This window comes from Numenius arquata, chromosome 1 (genome assembly GCF_964106895.1).
Source record: "Numenius arquata chromosome 1, bNumArq3.hap1.1, whole genome shotgun sequence".
NCBI classification, from domain to species: Eukaryota; Metazoa; Chordata; class Aves; order Charadriiformes; family Scolopacidae; genus Numenius; species Numenius arquata.
In genome coordinates, this window is record NC_133576.1 from 58,046,086 (window position 1) to 58,073,835 (window position 27,750).

The following is a 27,750-nucleotide window of genomic DNA, read 5'->3' on the forward strand; positions in this document are numbered from 1 at the left end:
TCAAGCTCTGTTGTCTTCTCTCAGTGCCTCAAAAAATGACAAGAGCTGATAAAAGGCAGGGCGCTTTTCTGGTAGCTAAATGAAGCAAAGATGATGGGTATGGTTATTTAATTTTGAAATAATTCAAGAACTGTAATTTGCATTAATTTTTCTTGATTTTAGCATGCAGAAATTCATAGAGACAGTGATACTTACAAAGTAAAGAAAATTAAAGTTACTTTTTATATCTTTCTTATGTTGTGATAGTTTAATCTTTTTCCTTTACATTAACATGTCCTCAAATATAAGTTATTTTTCTCATTTTTTCTGACAATTATATCTAAAAAAAACCCCAAATCACTGTCATTCCATGGCATCACCAGTAATGTGCCAAACAGTTCTTTGTTGCTGGTGAGAAACAAATCATGGTCCACAGACAGACGACTAAAATTTAGATGACGAAGAACAATAAATCAGGGTAATTCTTGGCACAGCCGACACAGATCTCTCAGAATAAAATGAGCATGATCAGCATTTGACTTACAACTCCTAGGAGACACAGATGGGGTAACACATCCTTTCCATTCTAAAGGTGGGGTTATTTCAAGCAACATTAGATATCTAAAAAGGTAGAGGTCTCATCTAAATTAGTTGTTTAAGATCTCTGTGTATGAAAGCAGGTATCTTCTATTCTGTGGTGGCTAAGATAGAAAGCACAAATGACCATGGAGAGGTACCAGTAATAGTCCTGTAGTTATGGAAAGAATTTAGACAATTCAGCAACCAAATTTTAAGCTATTAAAATTAGGTGAGAAGAATCTCACTCTATATTATGTTGACGTTGAAGTGTATTTTACTGTTATTTGCTTAAATACATGGTTCTGAGAAGAAAGGAAGCAATCTTCCTTTATGCCGTGTTTCCTGTACTAACGATGTCCTGAACTAGACTGCTATATAGAATGTACTACACATAAACAATGGCTTTTATAAGGGACATTTTCCACTATGAACATTAGTTGATCTATCAACAGTGACTTCTAGTGACTCCTGTTATTTTTTCTCCACATTGCATGTGCAGATATACATACCTCATGCCAGCAGTTGTACATTATCTGGTAGATGATGTCTGAAACTAGTTGTGGTCTATAAAGTCTGTATCCTCGCGACACTTTCTCAATCACCTGCATGTTATCATAAAGCTCATAGGGCTGCTTTCCCAAAGTGAACACCTCCCACATTAAGATACCTGCAAAAATATTCATGGCAATGGAAGACAAGAAATGAAAGTCAAGAAATGCAAGATAACCCCTTTTTTCTGGAAGAAAAGACACAGGCAACATGTAAACCGATCAGACTCTTTACAGAGAACATTGTCCAAAGAAAAGTGTGGAGATGACTGACAAGCATGATTCTGTACCCAAATGTAAAACAGCTTCTGCTCTAGTAGAAGGTGAAGTTAGATTCAACAGTTAGTTATAAAATGTATTTAATAATAAGGGAACAATAAGGGAAAAAACCTAAGACATAGCAATCCACGGACTGTAGTTTTTACAAAATACATATAAACATCCCCTTATATATGCACGTGTGTGTAAACAGAGAGGGAAACAAAGGGAAGGAAAACCAAAATGACAGCTATAAATATCTATGTTTTTATAGAGTAAATCATAAGAAAATTTTTACTGATTTTGTGGAGTGAGTGGGACATATACTCCTTTGGTATCAGAAAGATTTCTGAATACTTTGTAGTGTTAGCTACACATGCCCATAAGAACTGGATTATACTGAAGCAATAGAAACACTGGAAAATATCATAATAATTAACTCATAATGATAGCTTTGCAAGAAACAAGATAGCTTTTTGTGTAACTGAACATATGTGATAATTGTGCCAACTGTAAAGTAAAAAAACAAAATTGTGAAAAATTTATTTCACAATGATATGTAATACTGGTGGTAAAGATTTTTTTTTTAAATAAATTTATTGGACCTTTGACTTCCCTCCAGCTTGAAGACTGGAGCATTGCCTTGTCACATTGAGATCAGAAAAAAATGGTACCTGAATCCCAGCTTTCCCTAATGAGAACATTAAAAAAACAAGATTATTTGTTCTTTGACAACTGCTTTTGGAATATGAATGCATCAGTTCTGTTCTTTAGCCCTTTAAAGCTTCATTAGTTTTAAAAAAACTAACAAGAACTGGTGAATCCCTCTCCCCTTGCTTCCACTGCATCAATGGATAGTGGTAAAACGAGAAAAGACCTTCTAAGGAAAAATGTTTCTCCCTGAAGTTGAGTTAATGCCAATATTGAAGTTAATGACAATAAAGCCTGGAGCCAGGATTTCACTGATAAGACAAAAAGAAAAGGTATCACCAGAAAATCCAGCTTCTGATTTAATTGTCTATTTTACAAACAACTTGTAAAGGGCATGAGTGAGCTGTTTCTCTGCCAGAGTCTGTAGTTCAGAGGCTAGCTGAAGTTAAAGATAAGAAGCAGTCCAGCATTTGGAAACACTTTCATCTGCTTTATTCATCATTGTTCAATGTCAAGAACAGTGGGTTGCCAATCTTTCATCAACCTGACAGCTGCCAAAATTTTCCTACTTGAGGAGCAAACCCATGTAAGTGGAATTTAAGCCCGTTCACAAAAGGCTCTCTTTCCTTTGACATCTTTTGCAGACTTTTAGAAACACTGAACAGACTCCAGAGATTTGAAAACCAGAGCTTGAAAACCACTGAAGTAGAAGTTCAGATGTTTGAAATTCCTGGGTAGAAAGTGATCTGCAAACGCATCTTATTTTTGTTGAGATACAGAGTCCCAGCTCACACAGACTCTCTTCCACAGCTGGCTTATGCACAGAGTGCACTCTGACCTCTGGAACTAACAAAAAAGCCTTTTTGACTCGGGCAGAACTGATTATGCCAAAGATACCATTTGATCTCCACTGCCAACAGTTTAGTTTACCATATTAAACACATATATAGCAAATAGGGAGTGGGCAGAGTTTCTAAGGGCCTAAAAGAACAACAGTAGTGCTAAAAATCCCAAAGAGGATAGGGCTTGGATGCATAAAAATATTTAACAAGAACACGAGCCGTAACTGCTTTTTACATTCCTTCAGTGTCTAAGTGTCTAGCATTTCTGCTTACTAAGCTGTGGAAATACAAACGTAATGGCATATATGCATACATATTTATATGTCAAATTCCATACATACCAAAGGCCCACACATCTGACTTGCTGCTATATTTGGTGTAATGAAAAACTTCTGGTGCTGACCACTTCACTGGAAACTTGTTCCCTAGGGAACTTATATACAGGTCATCCAGAACGTACCTGCAAGGCAAGAACCAAAGTTGTTAGTGACCAAGTCACAGTGAAATACTACTTATTGCTTCTTTCTTGCACATCACAAGGTTGCAAAGAAAAGCCTGGGCAGAATCCTGAATTTCCAAAGGATACCTGATAGAGGTATTAGCTATAACCTGTAGAACAGATCATTGCCATCAACTTAATTAGAGAAATGATGCAGAATCATAGAAATGCATGTTGTAAGGCTACCCAGTCCAGCCTCCTGTTTAAACAGGATTATTCCCAACACCATATCAGGTCAGCTATGGCTCTGTGTAGCCAAGTCTTTAAAGCCTCCAAAGACTGCAATCTTGTGGCCTCCCTGTCTGCCATGTTTCCCTGTTCCACAACCCTCCTGGGGAGACAACTTCTCTTACTGTCCAGCTTAAACTTCCTGAGCTACAGTATGTGGCCAATGTCCGCTGTTATATCACCTGGCACTGATAAGACTATTTGGCTCCATCAGCTTTGTAACTGTAAGTAGCTATATGCAGCTTTTAGATCCCCTCTTAGCGTCCTCTTCACCAGACTAAATAGGCTGCTCCCTCAGCCTCTTCTCAGAGGACATGTTCTCTAGGCTGCTCATCCTCTGCAACTTCTCTCCATTGAGACTGCTGATTAAGATGTTTGGCACCCAAATTAGGCAAAAATCCTGCACACAAAGTAAACTCTAAGAATTCTTTAACAAACGTGTCTAGTGAAATCTCTCAGCTGCCACTTGCCTTTAAACAAGTGCTTTTTTGAGACAGCAGAATGACTCTATTCTACTCCCATAATGGCTTATGGTCATTAATGGAAAGGAGACACAAAGAGCTGTATCATACCCTGTGGCTTAATTTTCCTAACAGCTGTTGCTAGCTGATCAATGCCAGTAAACTATATAACACTAACATCATAGCTTCACAATGCTCCCACTTCTTTACTTACCTGGTCATCCCAAAGTCAGATACTTTCACAGTAAGATTGCTGTCAACCAAACAGTTCCTAGCAGCCTTCAGTAAAGAAATGAGAGAAGAGGTGAGAGGAAAAAATACAGAGAGAAGCAAATAGCAACATGTCTTGGTAATTTGCTAATAATAATTTATATCCTCTAGTATTTCAATGAATAATGACATTCTTTGATTGAAGCAATTATGTTTGGAAATATAAGGGAACGGTAAATAGCTCTCATTTCACTTTCTGATTATTGATCGAAAAACATTCTTTACCATTTTTCCATCTTTACAAATAAAGTCAATGAGGAGACAAAGGTGAGAAACCCACATTCACCTAGAAAAACAGCAACAGAGCCAGAAACTAAACCCTGTCTTTCAAATTGCATCCTACTCCAGGGTCCTTTTCAGTAATCTCAGAATTTACCAAGACATCAAAAAGTGAAAAATATTGACTGGATTATTTGCAATGCACTATAAACAGAGTGGAGCAATGAAAGGTAATTTAAACAGACTGACTTATGAAAAGTTCAATATAAGCCTAGCTCTGCAGATGATCACTTGACAACATTTATCTAAGGCAGTATTCTCTGCCTGCGTGCTTATTACTTTCTGTGATACAGTTTGCACCTACAGTCTTCAACCTGAAATCAAGCTCCAGTTTATTTCTGTTTTCCCATGGTGTACATCCAGGTTTGGGGAAACTGACATTATATTTACAACTTGAATTGTGCTACCTAAGCTGTCTGATATTTTTGATTTCTGAATCTGGGTGTGAAAATTGATGAGATAACAACTTTGTTTACACATAAAGACAATTATTTGAAAGCATCAAGAAGACATTTAAAATGCTACCTGAGAAGACTGCACCTCTATTGGAAAATGAAGCAAATCTGTAACATAAAATGTTACAAATCTTCCAACACATTTTTGTCTAGAGTTAGGAAGTAAAATACTGCTGCTGACTGTGAAGGGTAATGCACCAGAAATTTGGATAGGTTCACTTTTAATAGGATAACAAAATAACAGCTTATTTCCCCAAAGACTTATGTCAGCATTCTCGACAGCTAAGTTTTGCATAAACTTTGGGTCTAAGTCCTTGGAAGGACTGATCCTCTTATCAAAAGCAACTTGAAATACTTGGTTGAAAACTGGCAGATAAATGTATATAAAGGAGCTAGGCAGCTGCAGACTTTAAAGTTCTGCTCCTGCTTGCACTACACCAGAGTAAATTCCAGTTTATCCTAGTAGCGTTCACACGTTTCATAAAAGAAAGTTTCCCAATTAGATAATCCCTAGCTCATTAAAAACAATATCTAAGTTACCCAAATCTTTAATGTTGTACCTCTTTCTCCTGGAGGATTACAGCATCATTTGACATAACCCTTTACTTAACGGACTAATCAGCCTGGGGGGTAGGACTGCCTGGTGTTAGGCCATCCCCCTACCTTCCACTTCTCCCGTGGGATAGCTTACCAAATCTCGATGTATGAACTGAGAGCTCTCCAGAAATGCCATAGCATCACAAACATCATAACATATTTCCAGGAGCTGAAGGGGCTGTAGTTCCTTCCCATGACTCCTTAGGTAGCTAAGCAAACAACCATTAGGCATGTATTCTGTCACTAGATAGATGGGATACGATTTTGAGCATACACCATACAGTCTAACAAGTTTGGGATGATTAAGTTTCCTGAAATAAAAAAGGATAAAATAATCAAAGAATAAATAGAGATTATTGTGCATTTCTGTAGGTTTTGTTCTTCAAATACTAATACAAGGTACTGAGAAATACAAGAGTCTGGACACAGTCCCATCTCAGACTTTAAATATTCCTTTTCAAGAAGAACTGAGTGTCCTTCTGCCCATTACTTTGAAACTCAGTATTGATGACAATCAAAAGAAGACTCAGTATTGACGAAATGACAACTTTATAGTCAAAACTTGTAATAGGATTTAGCAGCACAAAAGTGCAATCTTATTGGTGGGAGAAAATAGATCTGAGTTGGTGGGTTAAACCTTAGGCCTTAAGGTTTCCTGCTAAAACCATGTTGCAAAATTTTCAGATTGAGAATCCTGATCATATCAGCTAGTTAACTGACAGGAATGTAGTGCATTCCCTCAGGATACAAGATATCCAAAATATTCTCGAATTCGTATGCTTCAATTAACATCTCATGGAATTTCACTGGAAATTCTAACATCTTTAACTTTTTGGAGTCAGAAACTAAAACTTTAAGTCTTGTTCATATTTCTGGCATTCCTCAGTTATTAAACTGTCTCTCATTCCTACCTGCAGGATGGCAGGAACAGCTTTCTAACTGTTTCTGTATAAATGCTAATGAAACATAGTTTTAAGTGACATAGATGGAACCTCTGAAGCTGTGGAAGAGATGTGAATTGAAAACTTTGTAGATGATCCTATCAGCCTTTGTGAAGTTCCTTTGGTAATACTTCAAATATTTTATGTGGCTACCTATTTAGCTTGTGCCTAATGTACTCGATGCTCCTTAATGCTATTTTTAAGAGGAAATTCTCTTTCCTGTGTGTGCTATACATTACTGATTAATGTTTGGAGAGATCATTATTTCCAAATAATTAAGCGATGCCATAGCTTACATCATGGTCTGAGCTTCTTCTATGAATTCATCTTCTGACATTGCTCCCTCTTTAATCATCTTTATGGCCACATCATATTGTCCCTTCCACTTTCCCAGGTACACCACTCCAAAGTGACCACTCCCTAGCTCTCTCAGCAGGACAATTTCTTCTCGTTTCAGCTCCCAGATTCCTAGTGGGACAAAAGAAATTCATTTAGGAAAAAAAAAAAAAAAAAAAATGCAGGCATGGTATCCCCTACACGCAATGATGTTGTTTTCTCTGAAGGGTTGCAGAACCATGCAGCACTGAAGCAACATACCTATCTCTTGGCTTTGTGTTTGAGTTATGGAAGGAGACTACACTTTCTACAAGTGTTGTTTGCTAATGCTTAAGTTTAAGCATTATAAACAGTTCTAAGAAAGATTTATGCATCAAATGATGATATATTTTCATGTAGGAGATTGAAGAACAGGTATTGCCTGTACCAGATAATGTGGCAAAGGGAAAGAATGGCCGTGACTCAGATGTACTGGGGAAGGAAGCATGCAAGGTCTTGCATTGTTGATAAAACTTGACATAAAATGCCTTAAAAAGGGCACAACATAAAAGTTGATATAAAATGCCTTTGCATTCACCCAGCCCTGGATGTGGACTAGATGCACTTGTAGGAAGGGACACCTTATTTCACAGAACCATGAAATCTCAATGCTATAGTGGACAACAGGAAACTACAGAAGGAACTATTCACTAAAAGACCATCCTTCCCAAATTCTTACTTTCCTGCATGGACAAATGGAAGTGACCACCAAACAATGAGCTCAAAGATCCTGTGTAATCTCCTGCAAGCCTGAAAGCAGTAAGAGTCGTGATTTTCTGGTTATTCTTTTCTTGGTGGCCAAGATTGACATCAGTTTCAAAAAGGAAAGTTATCTTCATACCATTTCCTAATGAAGCTGTGGTTGGGACTTTATTTATTTGCGTAGACACTGTGTGCCGGAGTCTTGTCACCATACCTACAAAGAAAACCTGTTAAAGGTCACGATATAAACACAAGTCTTCTGAAATCAAAGAAAATACAGGGGAACTAATACCTCCTCCCTCCTCCCCCCTCCCCCCCCCGCCCCGTCATATCACAAGCATCCAGATAATGACAGATACTCAATATTCAGCTGCTGCTGTATCATGCCACAGAATTCAAAATTTTCTGTGCTTAAAGGCTAGTCCAGAAAAGGTATCACAAGAAGAGGTAGTACGATACCAAAAAGCACTGTGCAGCAAAGGGAAGCAACTATATTGATTGTGAATATTTTTGATCAAGTTCCACCCAAATTCTCCCAAAAGATGTTTTGGTATGTAAAGCATTCGGTATTGGAAGAGATTCATCATAACTTTGAAAATTCCTGAAGCCTAAACCAAAGCCAATCAAGTAGAAAGAACATATAGGATTACCAGCCGAGTTGTGCTGATGGTAGTGTATAAGCTTGGGAATTGATTCAAAGCAGCAATTTTCAGCGATGTAATACTTGTTCTCAGGAGTTTTGTGCACATGGTAATGTTTGACTGTTCCTTTTTTACTTCTGAAAAACATCACAAAGTGCTGTACAATTCAAAGCCTTGCAAAAGGCCTTCCAGCCCACGCATTAACAGATTAGTCAGTTGCTGAATGAACTGCAACACACCACCTTGCCAAATAGCAAAATATGTAGTAGATGCCACCAGGAAGGCTATTACATTTGCCTCAGTCCTGTTGTGTCCTGTCCGTCCCGTGTCATCCCCCCCCAGCCATACACCTGATGAATGTGTGGTACAAGCTCCTAGTACATTGGAGACTTCTGCTGCATACTCTAATGTAGTCTGATGGTTAGTACTTGTCTCCCAATAGTCACATCTAGAACAAAAGACTTTCATATACTGCCCTTGCAATGTTTCTACATCTAATTTTGAACACCTTCTATTCCTATTCCCATCCCCATTCCCATTCCCACACCCTTCCTTCTCTTTCACTCTTGAGACTCTGCTACTCCTTGTGCTGGTTTCAGCTAGGATAGAGTTAGTTTTCTTTCTAGTGATTGCTGTGTTTCAGATTTGGTGTGAAAGGAATGTCAATAATGCATATTGTTCTAGTTGTTGCTAGGTGATGATTGTACTATTCAAGGACTTTTTTTTCAGTTTGTTATAGAAACTGAGAAGGAGCAGAGACAGAACAATGGCATGGCCAGTAGACTATTCCATACTATAGACAGCATGCTTAGTATATAAATTGGGGTTGCCTAGGGGCTGGGAATCCACAATCACTGTTTGGACAGTGCTGGGCAACGAATTCACTGGGTGGTAAGACTGACTTGTGTGTATTACTTTATCTTGTATATTCTTTTTACCATTATTATTATCGTTGTTATTTTCCCTTTTCTGTTATTGTTCTATTAAACTGTCTTTATCTCAACCCATGAGTTTTTTTCCTTTCCCCGTTCAGGGACCCAGGGACAAGTATGAGTTCAGGTAACTAATATGACCTGAATATGCCCAAGGTTCACCTTTAACACAATGTAGAGAATTTTTTGTTGACCAGTCACACCAAGCAGCATGCCCATAGCACGCTTATAGAAATTATATGTATTCTTTGGATACTCACTCAGAAACTTTGCTGAATACAGACACAGTGTACATTCCTGCTTGGCTAGATTTCCGAACCATAAAGGCACCTTCTTTCCCCTAATTTAACAAAAAAAAATAGTTACAAGGAACAATGATGTTTGGATTCATTTCAGTGAACTTTAGACTTTACATTGTAATGTCCACAAAGGAGAGAAGGAGACATGACTTATCTGACATCCTTTAAGGACTACATTAGGACAAGATGAATTATGCCTTAGAAATATTTATTTCTCTCCACTAAAAAGGGGATCTAGGTAGCTGGTTGCGGTATCCCACTGTAAAGTAGGTGAGTTTTAGCCTAACCTAGACATGAAACAAGTAGTCTGCAATTTTGTTTTGGTGCACAGATAAGGATTTGTAGCTGGGGAGATGGAGAGTTGTTAACCCTATCTCCTTCCTCACGTCCACGTCCCAAGGTGGTACACATTGTAAGACCCAAACACTGCCACATACATCCCATCTGAATAAGAGCTCTATGCACCACACTAAGTTCCCTTACATAATGCATTAGACTGATGTATTTTCTATTGCCAAAGTATTTCTGAATTACTGAATAAGTAGAAAGATTTTCACTGCACTCTATTATATTTGGAATATTTTTAGTCTTTAGTCTTCTGGTTTACCACACGGGGCTGGAAAGTCTGGTTTTCAGAGTTCGTTTAGCAGCCACACCTCTAATGTGCCAGGAATGGCTATTGTGGGGAGGAAAGATGACATCTGGAACCTCACACACAGGCCAAATGTCATTGCTATGAAGTTCAAAGGAAATTTCATGCCCCCTTAAGGAGTCTGGAGTACCCAGCACCTTTTGGGATGGGACATAACTGTCTTTCTCCAGTCATTTGCCTCACTTGAATTTCATTCCTGAACCCATGGTGGGGGTCTAAGGGAAAGAACACTGAGCCAAGGCTCCCAAAGGGTCTGGTTATGTCAAAGTAGTTAGTGGCTAAGTGCCAATGAGACAGGCTATGAGAAAGCAGCAAACCACGAGGAGAGAACTTGTTTACACAGCACACCCATGCACAAAGCATGGCTGAGGCTGTGTCTCCTGCAGAGAGATACATGGACAAGCCCCTCTGCAGTCATATCTTGCAGACTTGTACACCTGACTAGTCCTATGGTGCTATCCATCCTTCCTTCTAGTCAGATGTTCCCAGCCAATACTCAGTCGCCATAGCACTGAGTTTGATTGGGGTTGTCTGCTTCTCTGGGTGAATTTCTTTTACTCCACATTGGTATATTGTGAAGCCACTACAGACATTTCCTCCAGACTGACCTGCAGAAAGAGCCACAATGGAGCAAACAACACAGGCCTAGAGGTAAAATCAAAAAGCAGAGCTTTGAGGGGAAATGCACTCAGTGTGGCTTTGTTCCAAGCCTATTTTTAGAGGTGTATCATTTGTTCATTTATGCATAAAAGCCATAAATGCATCCAGACATTTTTGGAGATCTGTTTATAGATACCAAGTCAGCACAAGAGTTTCTAGCACTCTCTAATACTACAGCTATTTAAAGAGCATCAGCATCCTCTAGCTACACAGTATAGCAAAGACAGCAGACAGAAACTTTTCCATGCTTGTTCATATACAAGTGATAAAGGATATGTAGGACCTTCTGACGGAGCAGCTGCTCACACTGGGCACGGGAGATATTACCAGCATACCAACTGCAAAGAGAAATATTGGGCTTATTATTGACAGGCTGATTTCTGAATAAGGCACACACACAAAAAATGTCAGACATTGTAAATATTTTCAAAACTGCTTTTAAAAAACAGAGGGTAGGATTGGGACTTGTCCTGCATGTGTGATTTTAGGCCCTGAGGTAAAAGGGAAACCACTAGTTCCATCTGCTTCCTCTTGTCCAGTGGGTCTCCTCATCCTAAAATATGTGGGCCCACTCCGTGACTCTGATTTTTTACAGTATATCCTTAGAGGAGGATCCTGCTTCCTAAAGCTCTGCTAGGAGCTCTACCACAAGTAGTTTGCTTTATCTCCTGCAGACCATGACACAGCTGTCTCTCTAAAAGCTGGGAGGTGCACAATTGTCCTCTAACCTTGAACCTTCTGGTTTTCATAATGTTGAAGTAAACTGAGAGATCCCAAATGGAGGAAACAAGCCAAAGAGGCTATTTCAGGTCAGTTCAGGGAGCTCAAATGAAGTTTTTTTTAATAGCAGTTCACTTTTATGAAGCGTCCCTTTATTACTGTACAAAACTGATCTGTCTAAATTACTTTTTTGTCTGAAAGAAAATACATTCATGCATTTGGAAGTCTGTGAGCAGTGATGTTGCTGATGACAATACCTATAATTATTATCACTATTATAACAGCCATACGTAGGATACCATTGCTCTAGGTATAGTGGATGTGTGAAGTGGAAAGACAATCTCTGCCCAAGGAATCTTTTGTTTCTCCTGAAGACATTCTATATACTCACTCATGATTAGCAATACTCTGCTCCTCTGCCAATGTCTGTTCACTGACCCTGGAGTTTTCCCTGAAAAGATGAAAAGCACGATGAAAGTGTGAAAAACTAGTTATGAAAAATACCTTTTGTGGGTTAAAAGTCATACTACATGCATTTTTTGAGTAGTTATGCCATGGTCTAAGGTGAGTATTTGAAAAAGTTGAGAAATATTTAATTGTCTGGATTTTTTTATGATTTGGTAAACACACGTACAGCCTTTCCCCTCCACTGTGCAATGTGTTGGAAAGCCAAATATTCTCTGTGCATGCTGTAACAGGCAATGAAACTACACATCCCTTTATTGACCTTATGAAGAGATTGCATCTACATTTTCAAAATTTACATGAAAGATTTCCAAACCTGTGCAACTCTAGTCTTCCCAAATAGTTGTTCTTACCATGACAGACAACAGAAAGAGTTCATGTGGCAGAAAAACAGGCTGCTAAAATAACCCCTTGTGCAGAAATAATAATGATTCTTATTTATCTGTCTTTTACAGGATACTGTAAGAGTAGGTTTTTAAGGAAACCTCTGAATCTTGTCCAGTATGGTTTACTATGAGACAGGCTGTTATGTTTCTGTGAGATTTTCATTCAAATATTTATGCATACATTTAATGCTTACAATGTCATGTCATCTCACTAAAAAGGAAAAGCTGGGTCCAATGTATCACTTTGACAGAGTTGGACTTCCTTTGCCCTGTGCTGGACTACTCACATACACACAAAAGCACAAGAGTACTAGTAAGGCTGATTTAATGCTGAAGTAAGAGCACAAAGTTTGAAATCTGAGCATTATTGAAGTCAGTGGCAAAACCTTATTGATTTAAATGAAACCAGGATTTTCAACTCATGTTTTTTGCATTAATGTATGAGTCAAGAAGACAAATTGTATCTGATCCTATACCTTTCAGGAAACTTTATGCTTGGTACTCAGAAAGTTATTTAAAAAGAAAAATATTCCAGAAATATTGCCTAATCTTTACTAGAGTAGTAAGGAAAACGTTTAAGCAGTGGATGGCTGCATATTGATTCACCTTTGCTCATCATCACTCAGAGATAATTTTCTCAAGTAAGTGCTCGGTACAAAACCTTCATTCCTGCAAAATAAACAGTTCGCAGTTTAGCTATTGTACATGACTGCATCTTCAATCTGGTCACTTAAAATAGAAGAAGGGATTAATCGGAGAGTCACTTTTTAGAAAGCCACTAACAGAAATGCTCATGGTTAAAACATTTCTGCTTTTACTTACCATGTGGAAAAATACAGAAGTAATTTGTTTTAGAAAATTACATTCCAATGAAGTACTCTTTTTGCTAGTCACTGAAATGGCTTCTTCCTCCGTGATTGGTTTCATCATATGGAATATTGGAGCAGCTGTTCAACAATACATGCCATCTCAGCTGCTGTGATGAAGGATGCCAGTGACTAACGTGTTCCAGCGGAATATCCAAGATTGAATGCAGAAAGTCAATAGGCAGGCTCAGCACTCTTCCCAACACAATGCCAGATGCAATTGAGAAGTTAAGCTAAGTGAATATGGACGGCTGAGCTACTGGCAGCGTGGCACATTGGACCTAAGTTATGGGGGCCAACGGGCATCTGTAGTTGTAAGAGGATGGGCTGTACACTGTGCTATCAGAAAAATAAATAGGGGCAATAAATTGTATATTTGAATATGGATGGACACAGAAAGGAAGGGTTTCTTTAAAAGATGTCAGTAGAGCAAGAAGAAAACTGCGAGTGCATGAAAACAGGTGAAATAGGTAACTGCTGATTGTTCCTACTACATTCAAGAAAGCGAGATCTTCAGTTTTTTTCAAGCAGAATTTAAAGGTTTTGCTATGATGTATATATGACTTGTCCTTACAGAATCAGTAATGTAAAAGTCTCAGTTTCTCAAGCCAAAGGGAAAACTGTAAAAGTCCCCCCTTTCTCTTGATCTCTCTCTGCTCCATTCATCTTAGAGCCCTCTACTCAGGCTCTAAACAGAGCTGCCTGTATCATATGCTTTTACATAGCCATAAACAGTCCAGTGAAGGCATTTAAGAGCATATCTCCGTTTACTAATTTATTGTTGTCTTTGAGTTGCAGGGATTGCGTGCTGCTTTCTTCATCCAGAACAGTATGAGAATCCTGTGAGTCATAAAGTGCAGACAATTTACCTTCAGTTAAGGTTGCTTTATTTGTTGGTTTCTTTGCAGTTGTAAACTTAATCAGTGAATTATGAGTGGATCAAGTAATTTCATTCTGTTCCAAACCTGTTTTGGCATCCCCTGGCTCAAAAATATTTCCTTTCCTCAATTCTATCAAGTACATAAAATCAAACTCAGCTAGTATCCATCATAAGTAAGACAAGGAATCTTGTCTCTTCCAGGCAGCTCCTGTTGGTTGCCCTGCCTTTGTCTCCAGTGTACTCCTAAAGCTGTTTCTTATTAAATAACTTGGGAAGAGACTCTCCTACCCCAGCTGGATATTAATCAAAAAGATCTTATTTTAAGTTGCTGAAGGGGATTCCTCCACTTGTGAACCTCAAAGAAAATAATTAAACTCTTCTGTACTGTACAGGATGAGGGCGTTCTGAATCTGTGGAAGAACATTGCTAAAGCTGGGAAGACACTGAAGTAAGAAGTGATTCATGCTTCAGCAATTCTCACTGGTTTCCCTGCTGTCACTGCTATTGCAGTAGTAACGGTGATTGTCTAAAAATGGTTTAGTGCAAGCAAGAGAGGCAGCATTTGTGAGGAGAAATTTCATCTTTTTATTCACTTAAACTAAATAGTTGAAAAAATGGACAGCTTCTGTATACACAAGCCTTTCTTCAAGCATATATCAAAATTAAGGCCATTGGGTGCTGTCTTATTATACGAGGCAGTGACTGTTGTAAGTCTTACCCAACCTGGCAGCTAAAGATGATAATGAAAATGGAGTTGTACAGAAGAAACCTTTCTAGAGCAAGGTTTAAAATCTACTAAGGTAATCCTAACATAGATCCTGAAAGATACCAGGACTGCCTGCAGTGTTGTCTATGAAGATGGGATATGTGAAAGACCATGGCCATGGAACAAAAGTATTCTGCAGTGTATACTTACCCCTCCAAATCCCTTACTTTCCACCAGTCAGAATCTTCCTCTTGCAATATATAGTATTTATTGCTTCTGACAAGCTGGAAAGATGAGGTTTCATTGGGTTCATAGTCGCATTGGGCCACAGCCATTTTCAGGACTGACTTGTTTGGTGATAGTCCGTGAGGCAGACTTGTACGCTTCCGCTTTTGAAGACAGAAGGAATAAAATGATAAGGAGATGCAGCACAGGGTACAGCAAGAAATAAGATACAACATGTACATGAGCACTTATATCTTCAACTGCAGTTTAGTGATATTAGGCAAATTAATCAAAGCTAGGAAGATGGGCACACACAAGCAGCTTTTTCCTCATCCATTGAGAAGCACAACCCAGATACTGTTGTCCACGTTTATGATACAGGTGAGGAAAGAACCAAGATCTGTCATAATGACACCAGGAGCACTTAACTCTGAGTGGAGGCTGACATTGCTGTAATAGGAAGCTCTCATCACCAGAACAACGTGATAGACTATGTGATAGCCTGCCACTTATCTGAAGATGATACTACTTAAAGAACTGTTGCAATTCATGTGCTTTGAACACCACAAGACCAAATTTTGCTTTACTATAAATAAAAGTGCCATGATTTCCTCTTGTATCAAAAGATCCCATCACAGTTTTATAAAATAACTTTGTTTGAATGGCGTTTGATCAATAGTAATGTTACCATGAAGCACAACAAGCATTAGTCAATTGTTACTACTAATGACTGAAAGTAAAAAGCTATGTTAATTCTAAAATATTCCCTTTCCTTACCATGTTTTATTGGTATTTGTCTGCTAAGCATGTTGAGTATAAGGAATTCCACTCCTTGGTCCCTAATTTTCCCTGTGCAGTGTAAAACCAGTGTAGGTAACTATGTATGTAACTATGGGATTCATCTTACCTAGCTTTGACCCATGTCTTCACATGAAATATGTCAACCTACAGAAGTGTCTACCTCTCATCACTGATTGTTGAGGACATCTACACAAATGACTTAGATAAGAAGCCTGACATTAAAGTGAGGTGACATCAATCAAATCATGGGCAAAAGAGCACCTAAAATTAAGGCACTGAAATGCATTTAGAAATAGGAGAAATGTCATAACCGAGAAAATCCAGACATCACAATTCTTCAAGAGCAGAGAAAATGACACCTGAAACACTGAGAGCAAAGGATGAGGGAAAATAAGAAAGACTTAGGAGAAAAGGTTCCAAATGCCACCTATTTATTATTGAAAACCACTGTAGGGCAATGCCAAGGAAGAATGCCAAGTGTCCTGAAACAGGCTGCAATTCCTTTAAATCAAGTCCAAGTGACCATGGCATCGTATGTTTGCTTGTTTTCTTTTTATTGGCATTTCTGTACTTAATTTATACAAGGAGAAACCAAAAAGCCACATGAATGCTTGATTCAGTCCACTGAGCCAGAGGACACACATGATCTCTTCCTGTAAACACACAAAGTCTCAATCTGATCTCATCAACCTTCAGTGGAGATACTAATTCTTTAAAGAGGTAGCACTTGCAGCAGACTCCTCTTCAATTGACTAGCATTAGGTCTGTTACTCATCAAGTACTACTACTTGAACCCAATATGGGTGGTTCCTGTTGATCATATCTGACTTCAGTGAAAACGAGTTTATAGCTTGAGGGCCTGTGTTAAGCAGGATTCAAGTCTTTGACTGACTGTTTGCTTTGTGGAATAATAACAGAACTAGAGTTGCCTTCAGCTGTCAGAAAGATAGAGAAAATTTTAATACAGAGATTAAACTGTTTTCTCTTTAAAGCATCTAGAGACATTAGAGCAAGCTGATATTCAGTAGACGTTTTTATTGGCCGATGCACACCTCTGAGCTTTAGCCTTGGTAATCTTTGGACATCAAACTGTTCTTTCTTAATTTGCTGTATTTTGCGTACAGAACAATCAAGGTGTCATCCTCTGATGGAGCTTTCATCTTTTTGTGTGAACAAAAGAAAGTGCAAAACATTGGCCAAAGTAAATGGCAAAAAGAATTATGATCACAGAAATGAATTTTGCTTTGTCCAAACCACCAGGGAAAAGAACCAGCCAAAGATGAGGACACCAGATTTGCACCCTTTGGGTTTCACTGCTGGATGTGTATTTGTCTATTGCAATATTCTGGATAGACTTAATCTGTAACCTGGTACAGATTAATGTCTTGACTTGTGTCTATACATACAGCTTTCCATTTCCAACACCGTCTGAAAGCCCCAAAGCATTTCCTAATAGTAACTGAGTGGATCTTATTATTTCCTTTATGCTGGCAGTGATATTATTGTGGTTTTAATATTGACGGTTGCACCACTGTCATCTAGAGAGCTGTAGGTGACAGTCTGAGATTCAGCTGCAATGTGCAAATGGGGAATGGCTACTATCCATGGAACTGCACCCCTGTCGTACAGCTGGAAGCATGTGCTGGATCACTTCAGCTTCAATAAACCTTGTCCAATACATAAGCATGAGAAGATATGTGTGTGCACTCAATGGACTTCTGTGATCGTAGTATTGTTCTGACCTACACGAACCATTTGCCATTGCATTCAGTGGCTGCCAGGCCCCAGCAGAGGTCCTTCTTTCTGAGGCAGGAAGCTCCTGTTTCCTGCTGTTATCAAAGCACAGGGGAAGTGCCCACGGGTTCCCATGAAGGGACCTTTGTGCCCATTATCCTTTGTAATGGCATCAGTCTTTAGAAACCAGTTCCTCCACGGGAGACTAGAGGTATAATGCTGAACTGATGCCAGGGACAGAGGCATCAAAGGTGCAGGATGTAAGCACGCAAAAGTAATGCCTCATGTAAAATTTAATGCCTCTGACCAGTTTTGCCTACATGCAAAAGTAATGCCTCTGGTCAGTTGGGAAGAAAGCAAAGGCACAAGACTTGCAGAGGCTGGAGAGGTGAGGGATATGAACTGAGACAGATGAAAGGAAGGCTGGGGGTACAGTGATACCTCTGATGACCAAACCAGGTAGATGAAAGGTCAAAATAAAAATGTGCTGAGAGCTTATAGAAGTAGCTCCGTGGCCAAGTATAGACTGTTCCTCACCATGAGAAATCAGTATTAGCCTTCTTAACCTGATTATATCATACAGCTTGGGAAAATGAAGTCAAGTTGTTCTAACCAGGTGTGGTAGTTATTATATCTACATTTACTGAATCTGTTTTAGAAGTACCCATCTGAAAACTGTCATGTCCTTGCTTTTTAAATTTCCTTTTCAAAATATCTTCTCTGAACTCAAGCAGATAATAAAAATAAATCATAAAGGCCTAGCAGAAGCCAGCATGTTCAGCAGCAGATTTGCATGACTGATGGTCTCTCCAGATAGACAAAGCATCTCCTGATGGAAGCCAGGCAAAACAGACCACGGTATTCAAAACAAGTTATGCTGCTGCATGTTTACAATGCTATTACTTTCAGATCTCATTATGAGAAAAAGATGTCAAAAGGTTCTTTGTTCATAGCTTCTTTCCAAGGCTTTATTATTATTTTTTCTTAAAGCTCCATTTTACAGCTCTTATGGTGTTATCTTCTGTCTCTTGATAATCTATATGTTTCTTAAAGCTCTAGCCGTTCGTGTCAACTGTATACACAAAAATTCCAACTTTTTTTCTTTTTTGTTAAGTTACTTTCTGATTAACAGAGAGAAGCTAGGAAATAGACCCAGACTGTATTCTAAAGATGCAGAACAGAAGACAAATTAAAATAAAGCAGAAAATACAGATTTAAAAATCCCATTATTTGAAACCCAGTCTGGTTTCATTTGGAGGAGGCTGGGTAACGATCTGGGAATACACAGACAGTTCTTTTTTAAACATATCGAAACATCATAACTTAAACCACTTTGTTTTCTTCCATTGTCTTGTCAGTTACCTCCTTTCCACCTACAAACCTCAATAATTAAGCTAGGCAGTAAACCTAAGGTCAAAGATATCAGTATTGCCCTTGTATTTGTACAGGAATAGATAGATGAGGAAATAAGCATAGAAGCACACCTTCCAGTCTTACTTTTATTTATAACCCTGCCAACTGCTGCCCTTCTTCATCAAGGAACTGCTGTACTAGAGGACTCAGGCTGAATCGAGCACAAGCAATGCCTTTTGGCATCCTGGTTTTTCTCTTCAGGTCTGTGAAAGCCTAGCTTTCTCAGATGGACAGTAAGGCTCAGTGGGTGCTGGTGGGACACCATACTCTTCGGTTTCTGTCTGGTATAAAGTCAAGATACAGGCAAGAGTACATAAAGAGCTCAGATGCACTTCCTGATTCATTAACTTAGAGGCTGCCTCTGCAGAATTGGGCAAAAGAGACCTTCCTGACCCAACCCTCTGGGGGCACAACTTGGGATTTGCCAAAGATATTTGCAGTTCACCTGCCATTTCTCACCACGTGAAGCAGGCATATTTGTTTACATCTTCAGTTATAATGTTTTCTCCAAGTACTATGAGCACTATTTTCACTGGGGAGGGTGGTGGAGGGGAGTTTTTGGCATGTCTAGGAATGGGGACCTCCTACACACTAGAGAGCTAACTTTAATGGTGTAAGTGTAATAAAATAAGTGTATAAAGTAAAAGACACCACTACAAGGGCTGTAACCAGTACTGCCACCAGCATGTTAAAGTGAACTGAATGTGGCTGAGACTTTCCCAGTTTGTCATTTACAGCACATGGAAGAGGGAGATGAGTCCTTCCTTCTGACATGCTGCTGGGCACAAGGAGGCTGAAGCTGCACTGCCAGTTAGAGGTCTATATCAGCTTCCAGTGAGTGGCGGTTTGCAATTCTCCATTCCATCCCACGGCCCTCCCAGGTCTTCCCCTATAGCCAGATACTCAAATATTTTCACCTACCAGCGTTTGAGGGACGGGAGGCAGTGGTTTCACAAACCCCGTTGTGCAACACAGAGTCACATCTAGAAGAGAGGGAAAATGAAAGAAAAAAACCTTTAATTTAAGAAAGACTTTATCTCGGGAGGCTTTGTCACTTGCAGGTCTATGCAGTGGCAGCAGCAGCATCATGCCAGCTGACATTTCACCTCCCTCAAGCATCGACTTGCTTTAGCTCTGTATTATCCAACTTTGTCTTAATTCAAGCACCACCGCAATATCTTTAAAAACCCCATCAACTGTTGTTTTCACCTATGTCAAAATATAAATTCAGGGAAATTTGTGGTTGTATTTAGCTCTATGGTTTTCTCAATTCTGGAAGCTTATTTGATTGCATAACAGAGAGAAGCATATATATGCTTTATTTTTATTCTGTTTTTTTGAAATAGTTTCATTGACACTTCTAATCTGTGAAGTAGTAATTAAGAAATACTGCTTTCAATTACCCTGTGGTTACAAGACTGAGGCTATCTGGAGTCATCCCCACACAGAGAGTCTTCCTGTGCTCCACACATCTCTGTTAGCAAGCTCAGGAACTTATTTAGGAACAAGTTTAGAGTAGATACAGCACATTATCCTGCACATATTATTATTTCAGGCATAAACAAAACATTCAATATACAAAACCCTCTTTTTAATTTGCCTCTGAGCTAAGCCATCCATGACTGGTAACGAGGTATTTTCTTGTCCTTGCCACTGACTGGCGGTTTCATGGCCTTATTTGCTTTTGTAACAAGCGGTTTTGAAGCTATGTGAAACTATTCAAATTACTGGTACAAATCAGCTGACAAGTCTTTACTTTCATTATTTAGTGTTCCATAATGATGAAACCTCCAGTAATATTAGATAAGCCAATATCATTAATTTCAAATTTCAAAAGTAAATGCTATACTGTTACAGGCAGCCTCACAGATATAAATCAGGTTCCTAACTGCTCACACCTACATTTTTGGATTTAGCTTTTAATTTCAAGTTCATACTTTTTTGATTGTGACTGCAAATACTTAAGACAAAGGTTCAATCATGACTGAAATCAGTGCATCTAACAGTGATCTATGATTCCAAATAATCAAACTTTAAAAGGCTAAAGGCCAAATACTCATGAACTGTTTTTCCCTCTCCCAAACATGGAGTTTCACTGTTAAGCATGTACATAGAAACGCAGGAATTCCCTTCTGAAAGTGTGAAGCCTAGAAGGGTACCACTTTACAAATTTTCCTCTTTGTCTTTCCAGATAAAAGCTAAAACCCCTAAATAATTGCAACTAAGTTCTACCAAAAATACTTTAGAAAAGTACGTTAAAATAGAAAAAAAAATGCTGCAAGTTAAATCACACTGTTTAGAAAAAAAATCATATGAATATAATTATATATTAATATAAGAGTTTTACTTCTCTTTAGGTATGAAACTGTGTTGTGTTACATTCATTTATACACACTCTTGTGCTGATTTTCTATTGTTACTACCCATTCGGCTTCTGTGACCTCATCACTAGAAGGGTCTTACAGCATAATGATACAATCTAGCTAGAGATCTTAAGAATAAGGAGAAAAATAATTCTATCTGGTTTATTTTGTAGGTAAAAATGACACTAACTTTTTTGATCAAACACTAATATGTAGATATAAGATATAATATATAATTTAGTGTATTACTTCCCCCAGTTATACTATAAGATACAATGTATAGCAGCTATGATGTTAAATGGAGCTCAGCCAATACATGAAAAGGTGTAAGTAGATTAGCTTTTATACTGATTACACTGCCTTAAATGTCCATGTAATTTGGCAATATTGTGAAAAACATCCGTGAGACTAATCAAACAAATAAAAGGACACATTACGTTTCTCCCAAATCGTACATCCAGGGGCTGCTTTACAGGTCTGGTTGCAACAGAGAAACTTCCCGTTGATGAAGAATTCTTTATGATACTTGTTTAGTAAATCAGAATTGTCTTTTATTTCTGGAAAGCACAGAGAAACCAAAAAGAACATGACAGGCTGCAAAATGCAAATGTTCCTTATGATCAATAGAGTCTGCTGCACCAGACCCCAGAGTGCTTACTGATATCTAGCTCTAGACACATACGACACATACCCTTGCCACATTTTTATCTCTATACCATATTCCTCTATGCTTCATTGAAAACAATATAAATGTTCTTGAAAAACAGAGGAATATAAAAAGGAAAGAGCACTAGCAGTATTGATTATCAAAAAGGTGTTCATGCAGGTAAGCACTATACTAGCCACATCAGGAATGTTTGTGCTCTATTAACCGGCATCAGTAAAGGCTGAACATATGATGAAGATTAAAAAATACCCATGAACAATAATAATAATAATAATAAAAAGCTTTATTTTGGCTTATTTCTCACTGAAACTTTCAGCCTTTGTAATTTCTAGTCCATTCTTGAAAATACCATGCATGTCAACCAGCTGGTGCTGAAAAATGAATGTGACGAAAAACAGGTGACAAAGTATTGCACAAAATGATGAGGCAGGAGCATTTTCCTATCTCTCCTCATGTTATTTAAATATTTTGGTACACAAAGGAATAGTGTTACCTCTATGCAAAGCTGCAAGCCACCGCTCCCTGCTCTCTTCATTAGCTGCATAGACATAGAGAAGGCCACCCTTGTACACAATCTGGAAAACGTGGGGAAAGCCAGCATGGTGAGAATGTACTGCCTGAAAGTGTGCAGGAGGGGAAAGGAGAAGGGGATGGAAACCAAAAAAAAAAAAAAAAAAAAAAAGGCTTTGTGGACCCACATCAAACTCCCACAACTTAGTAACGTTTCTCAGAGGCCACTTGTATTATTGCCATTTCATATAAATACTTCATACTTCATTTCATATAAATATAAATACAATCATAGAATACCAGGTTAGAAGGGACCTCAAGAAACTTCTGGTCCAACCTTTCTTGGCAAAAGCACCATCTAGACAAGATGGCCCAGCACCCTGTCCGCTGAATCTTAAAAGTGCCCGATGTCGGGGAATCCACCACTTCCCTGGGGAGATTATCCCAATGGCTGATGGTTCTCATTGTGAAAAGGGGAACATCCAAAGGGGAGAAAAGTAAAAGGGTGCATGTGTCATTCGTTTCAGTGGCCAGTCTGGCCCAAACCACGACAGTGTCCAATTGGAATCTCTCCAGGAGTAACTTGTACCCGTTACTCCTTGTCTTTTCCATGTGACTCCTTGTAAAAAGGGAGTCTCTGTCTTCTTTGTAGCCACCCTTTAAATAGTGGAACATGGTGATAAGGTTTCCCCTAAGTTTTCTTTTCTCAAGGCTGAACTAACTCAGTTCTCTCAGCCTTTGTTCATATGGCAGGCTTCTCAGTCCTTTGATCATCTTGGTGGCTCTTCTCTAGACCCTCTCCAGCCTGTCCACATCTTTTTTGCATAGCAAGGACCAAAACTGAACACAGCATTCCAGGTGTGGCCTGACAAGCACTGAGTAGAGTAAGTTATCACTGTCTTCTGGGTGCTGCCTGTCAGCCAGTTCCCCCCGCCACCGCAAAGACCGCTTGCCTAGACCATAACACATCAGTTTCTCTAGGAGGGGGCTGTGGGGAACCGTGTCAAAAACCTTGGAGAAATCCAGGAAGACAAAGAAGTCCGCTGCTTGCCCCACACCAGTCGAGCAGGTTACTTTGTTATAGAAGGTGACCAGGTCTGTAAACCAGGAATTTGTCCTCAGTGAATCCTTGCTGGTTTTTCCCAATCACGTGCTTCATTTGACTTCTGATATACCCCAGCAAGATTCATTCCATAACTTTCCCAGGGGCTGAAGCGAGACTGATGGGCCTATAATTTCCTGGACCCTCCTTTAAACCCCTCTGGTAGATGGGGGTGACATAAACATTCTTCCAGTCTTCTGGGACATCCCATGACTTCTCAAAGGTTATCAAGGGTGGTCTCACAATGATGTCAGCCAGCTCTCTTAGCACCCTTGGGTGGATAATTTCAGGGCTCATTGATTTGTAGTAGTCAAACTCCTGCAATAGTTCACATACCAACTCTTCCTTCACAGATGGTGGGTCTGTGTTTGCATCAACCTGGATTTTTGTTCCCAAGGCCTGGGGCCCAACAGTGCTGGTAAAGACAGAGGGGAAGAAAGTGTTGAGAACCTCTGCCTTTTTAGCATTGTTGGTGACTAATTCACCTCTCCTGTTTAACAGCAGGCCAATATTTTCCTTCTGTTTCTTCTTTTTGTTTACATACCTGAAGAACCCTTTCTTGCATTTTTTGATGTCTCTGGGCAGTTTCATTTTGAGCTGAGCTCTTGCTTTTCTAACTGCATCTCTGCATGCCCTGGCAATGCCCTTGTAGTTCTCAATGGGTATTGGTCTGCTTTTTCAACTCTAGCATGCTTCTCTTTTGGTTTTGAGCAGACTCATACAAATATGTACCGCCTTACCAAAAGTGTTTGTGTCCTAAGGTACAGTTGCAGAAACAAAGGACAGCTTAGAATATTTCTAGATACACCCATCTTCTATGTACAAAAGATCTTATAGCCCACATGCTATAGAAAGTGGAAATTCTTTCTTTCCACTTCAGTTTTCCAGCTCATCTTCCAGCTTCTGGCTGTTGTTACACAAGGTCAGACCAAATGCTCACTGAGGCCCGGAACCTGTCTCTGACAGCATCCAGTAACGGTACTGAGGCAGAGTGTATTCTCAGGGCAGCTGCACAGTGATCAAGGAATCCTGATCCAAAGGTGATGTGTCTATGCTTAATACCCTTTGAGATGTATTTTTCTTCTGTGAATTAGTTCAGTTGCCTTTTTAAGCAAATAACTAGTGTCCACAACATCCTGCAGTAACTAGTCCTACAGCTTAGCTACACAATTAGCTGCTTTTGCTTGTTTTCAGCCTATCTTGTGCTAGCTTCGTTTGATGCCCACCTAATAATTACTAACATCTGCTTTGCTTTTTGGATGATGTTTAGTACTAAGCTGACTGTGTGTGTGTGTGCGTCTGTGTTAATTCAGGGTTTCATTTCCCTGTGTCCGTTTCTTTCTTTCTTTCTTTCTTTAATTTCCCTGTGTACCTTTCTTTCTTTCATCTGCACTGAATTTCAAATGCCATTTTATTGCTTTCATTTGTTAGACTGAAGAGTCCTCATTATTAAATGTGTACTCCCACCGGTAAGTATACAGGACTGATCATTTTGCTTCCTGTCTGTTTATTTAGTTAAATAGACAGTTAAACTCTCTATTTATTTAGTAAATGGAGTCCTGTGAGCTTTTCTCTTTAACATGTTATCCATCCAATCTATTAGTCATTGTCAAGTCTCTCCTTTGACCTCTCTTCAGTTTACAACATCTTTGTTCAATTATTGTCCCCAGAACTAGACACAATATTCTCCTGGTGATCACAGTAGTGTCAAAACATATTGAGTGCTTTACTCAATACGTGCCTGCTTCCATGTCCAAGGATGCCATTAGCTCCTTTGGCCACAACGTCACATTGGGAATTTATGTTCAGCTATCATCATCCTAAAGTCCTCTTTAGAGATACTGTTTCCCAGAACAGAGGCCTCCACCCTGTAACTATAGCATACTCTCTGTTCCCCACTTACATGAATTATGCACTTTTGACATAAATACAGTAATTTAACATAAATGTGTCATTCAGTGCCACAGAACTGTGGGAGCGAGAAGGGAAAGGAAGACTGGAATGACACCTAGGATCAACCAGGCTGTGAAATATTAAGTATCTCTCATGAGGTTGCCCTTGGGCATGGTAATTATTGGAGGGTCATGAATTAATGCACTATTCAGCAGCTCTGTTATTCACTCTAGCAGCCTGCTGCTTGCAGTTGCACTGTTTGGCAAGAGGCACTCCAGAAGGGGATCTGTGGCTGCTTTTCACATCTGCATGTCCTACTGCCCATAGAATTGAGCTTGGTGGAGGCCCTAGGTGGAACCTGAGCTGGGCAACTGAAACAGATGAAAGGCCGCAAACTGGAAGTTATGTTTTTCTCATCACATTTAGTTATTGAACATGTGCACTGTTTAGTGCAGCTGCATCTTCTGATAAATGCACAAAGGATAGCCTTGGATTTCCTAACTGTGGCACATTTGAATGGTAATCAGGCAGTCAGGGGTCAAATCTTGCACTTGATATTGAGGCAAAAAAAAAAAAAAAAAAGAAGTGGAAAGAGACAGTGAGAACTAAAATAAGAATTTTTAAGTGCTTAATTCTGCCTTAATATAAGAGATAATCACATAGGGTTACGATCTATAGATTCCAGGTTTTATTAAAGCAAGTATCTGATAGACCTTTCAACATAAAAGAAACAAGACTTAACCTAAATTCTATCACAGTCAATGAAAAACATCTCAGCAAAGTCACAACTTCAGTAATAGGGACTGATTTTCTCTTTGTTGTAAATAACTGTAGCACTCAGCAATATCACATATCACTACTCAGGATAGGAGTGATCAGTGTACCCTTACGATGACTGGAAAATTACACATGAAATGTAACTGAAACAGATTTCATAGCTAACCTGAAAAGGATATCGTCTCGCAGGAGGTGTTGATTCCTCAAGATTCACTGTCTCAACACATCGGATTTTCTCAATCTCAATTGACCCCTTTTTGCTTCCTTTTTTCTAAGAGGGAAAAAATACAATAGGCTGAAAACTAATTTTAACAAAATATGAAATATTTTAGTTTGATTATTTTGTGCAATTTCATGTTTCAAGCTGGATAAGCCATAGCTTCAGGTTTGTTAAACTTTACAGGAAAGGTAGTAAAAAACCTCCTTGGTGCCTAGCTGAATCTAATATATTAATCAAGTTCCTTTTTAAGTCAGTTACAATAATTACAAGACACAGGTCTATATCTGAGAAAACATCTGCTACAATTGCAGGAGTACAAGGCAGAAGGGGGGACTAGGAGGAAAAGAAGAAGGAGGAATTAAGAGGAAAACACCTTAAGTGCAAACCAGAAGCCTGACTGCTGCATTCATAATTTTGTTAAGGTAATGGAGCTTGCTCTCACTGAGCCCTGCAATCTCCTAATGGGACGTAACTCGCAGGAGGAGTCCAAATGTATTAAAAGAAACAAAAACTTTAAAATAAGTTGCCTGGGACATGTATTTGCATTCCCGATGGGAGACATGCAGAATGTAAAGCCACCCTTTTGTGTTATACAGTCACTCCTTAGGAAACGGATAGTTTAACCATCTGCTTTGTGCAGCTGACGGATGAGATTATGAACTAATTATGCCTCATACAAATAACTTCTGAAACCAGTTATTTGCATCAGTTCAGAGGGAAGCCTGAACAAGGAAAACATTACTATTCAAGACAATGTGTAAACACATGCCAATGTTAATTACTTGCTTAAGTTCTCTTTGGAAGAACATAAACAGATGCTCAATGTAAGAGTTGTGCTGAAGAGAGACACTGTTAAGGCCGTGGCTAAGTGTTCTCCTGAACTTAAACTAGGATTTTATATCCTATAATTCTACTCAAAACAAAGTACACCTGCTGTTCTAACACATAGTGTCTACTCAAGTTTCACAGAAGAAAACCAGAGGAATAAGGTGACATTGGAAAATCTTACAAGAGTTTACTTAAAATTATTTCTTACCCCTTTGTCATATTCATAATAAGAAAGGGTTTCTTTTGTCAGAACAAACAACCTTTTCTTGTAATTAATTGGTGATATTTTTTTCTTCTGTTGTGACTTTTTTAAAAGAAGTTCTTCTAGAATTGTTTTCTTTTCCAT

General features: G+C 38.9%; 1 protein-coding gene across 1 annotated transcript; it reads right to left on the reverse strand.

Moving 5' to 3' along the window:
• Positions 1-27,750, reverse strand: BMX (BMX non-receptor tyrosine kinase). Its single transcript, XM_074164919.1, has 18 exons — positions 27,613-27,750; positions 26,523-26,627; positions 22,568-22,649; positions 21,845-21,964; positions 19,966-20,027; positions 15,082-15,260; positions 13,026-13,088; positions 11,960-12,019; positions 11,132-11,186; positions 9,498-9,577; positions 8,315-8,442; positions 7,804-7,878; positions 6,884-7,055; positions 5,741-5,957; positions 4,260-4,324; positions 3,199-3,317; positions 1,068-1,225; positions 1-75 (listed from the first exon to the last, which is right to left on the reverse strand). Exons 1-18 carry the CDS (start codon positions 27,748-27,750, stop codon positions 1-3), a joined length of 1,953 nt encoding a protein of 650 aa, XP_074021020.1.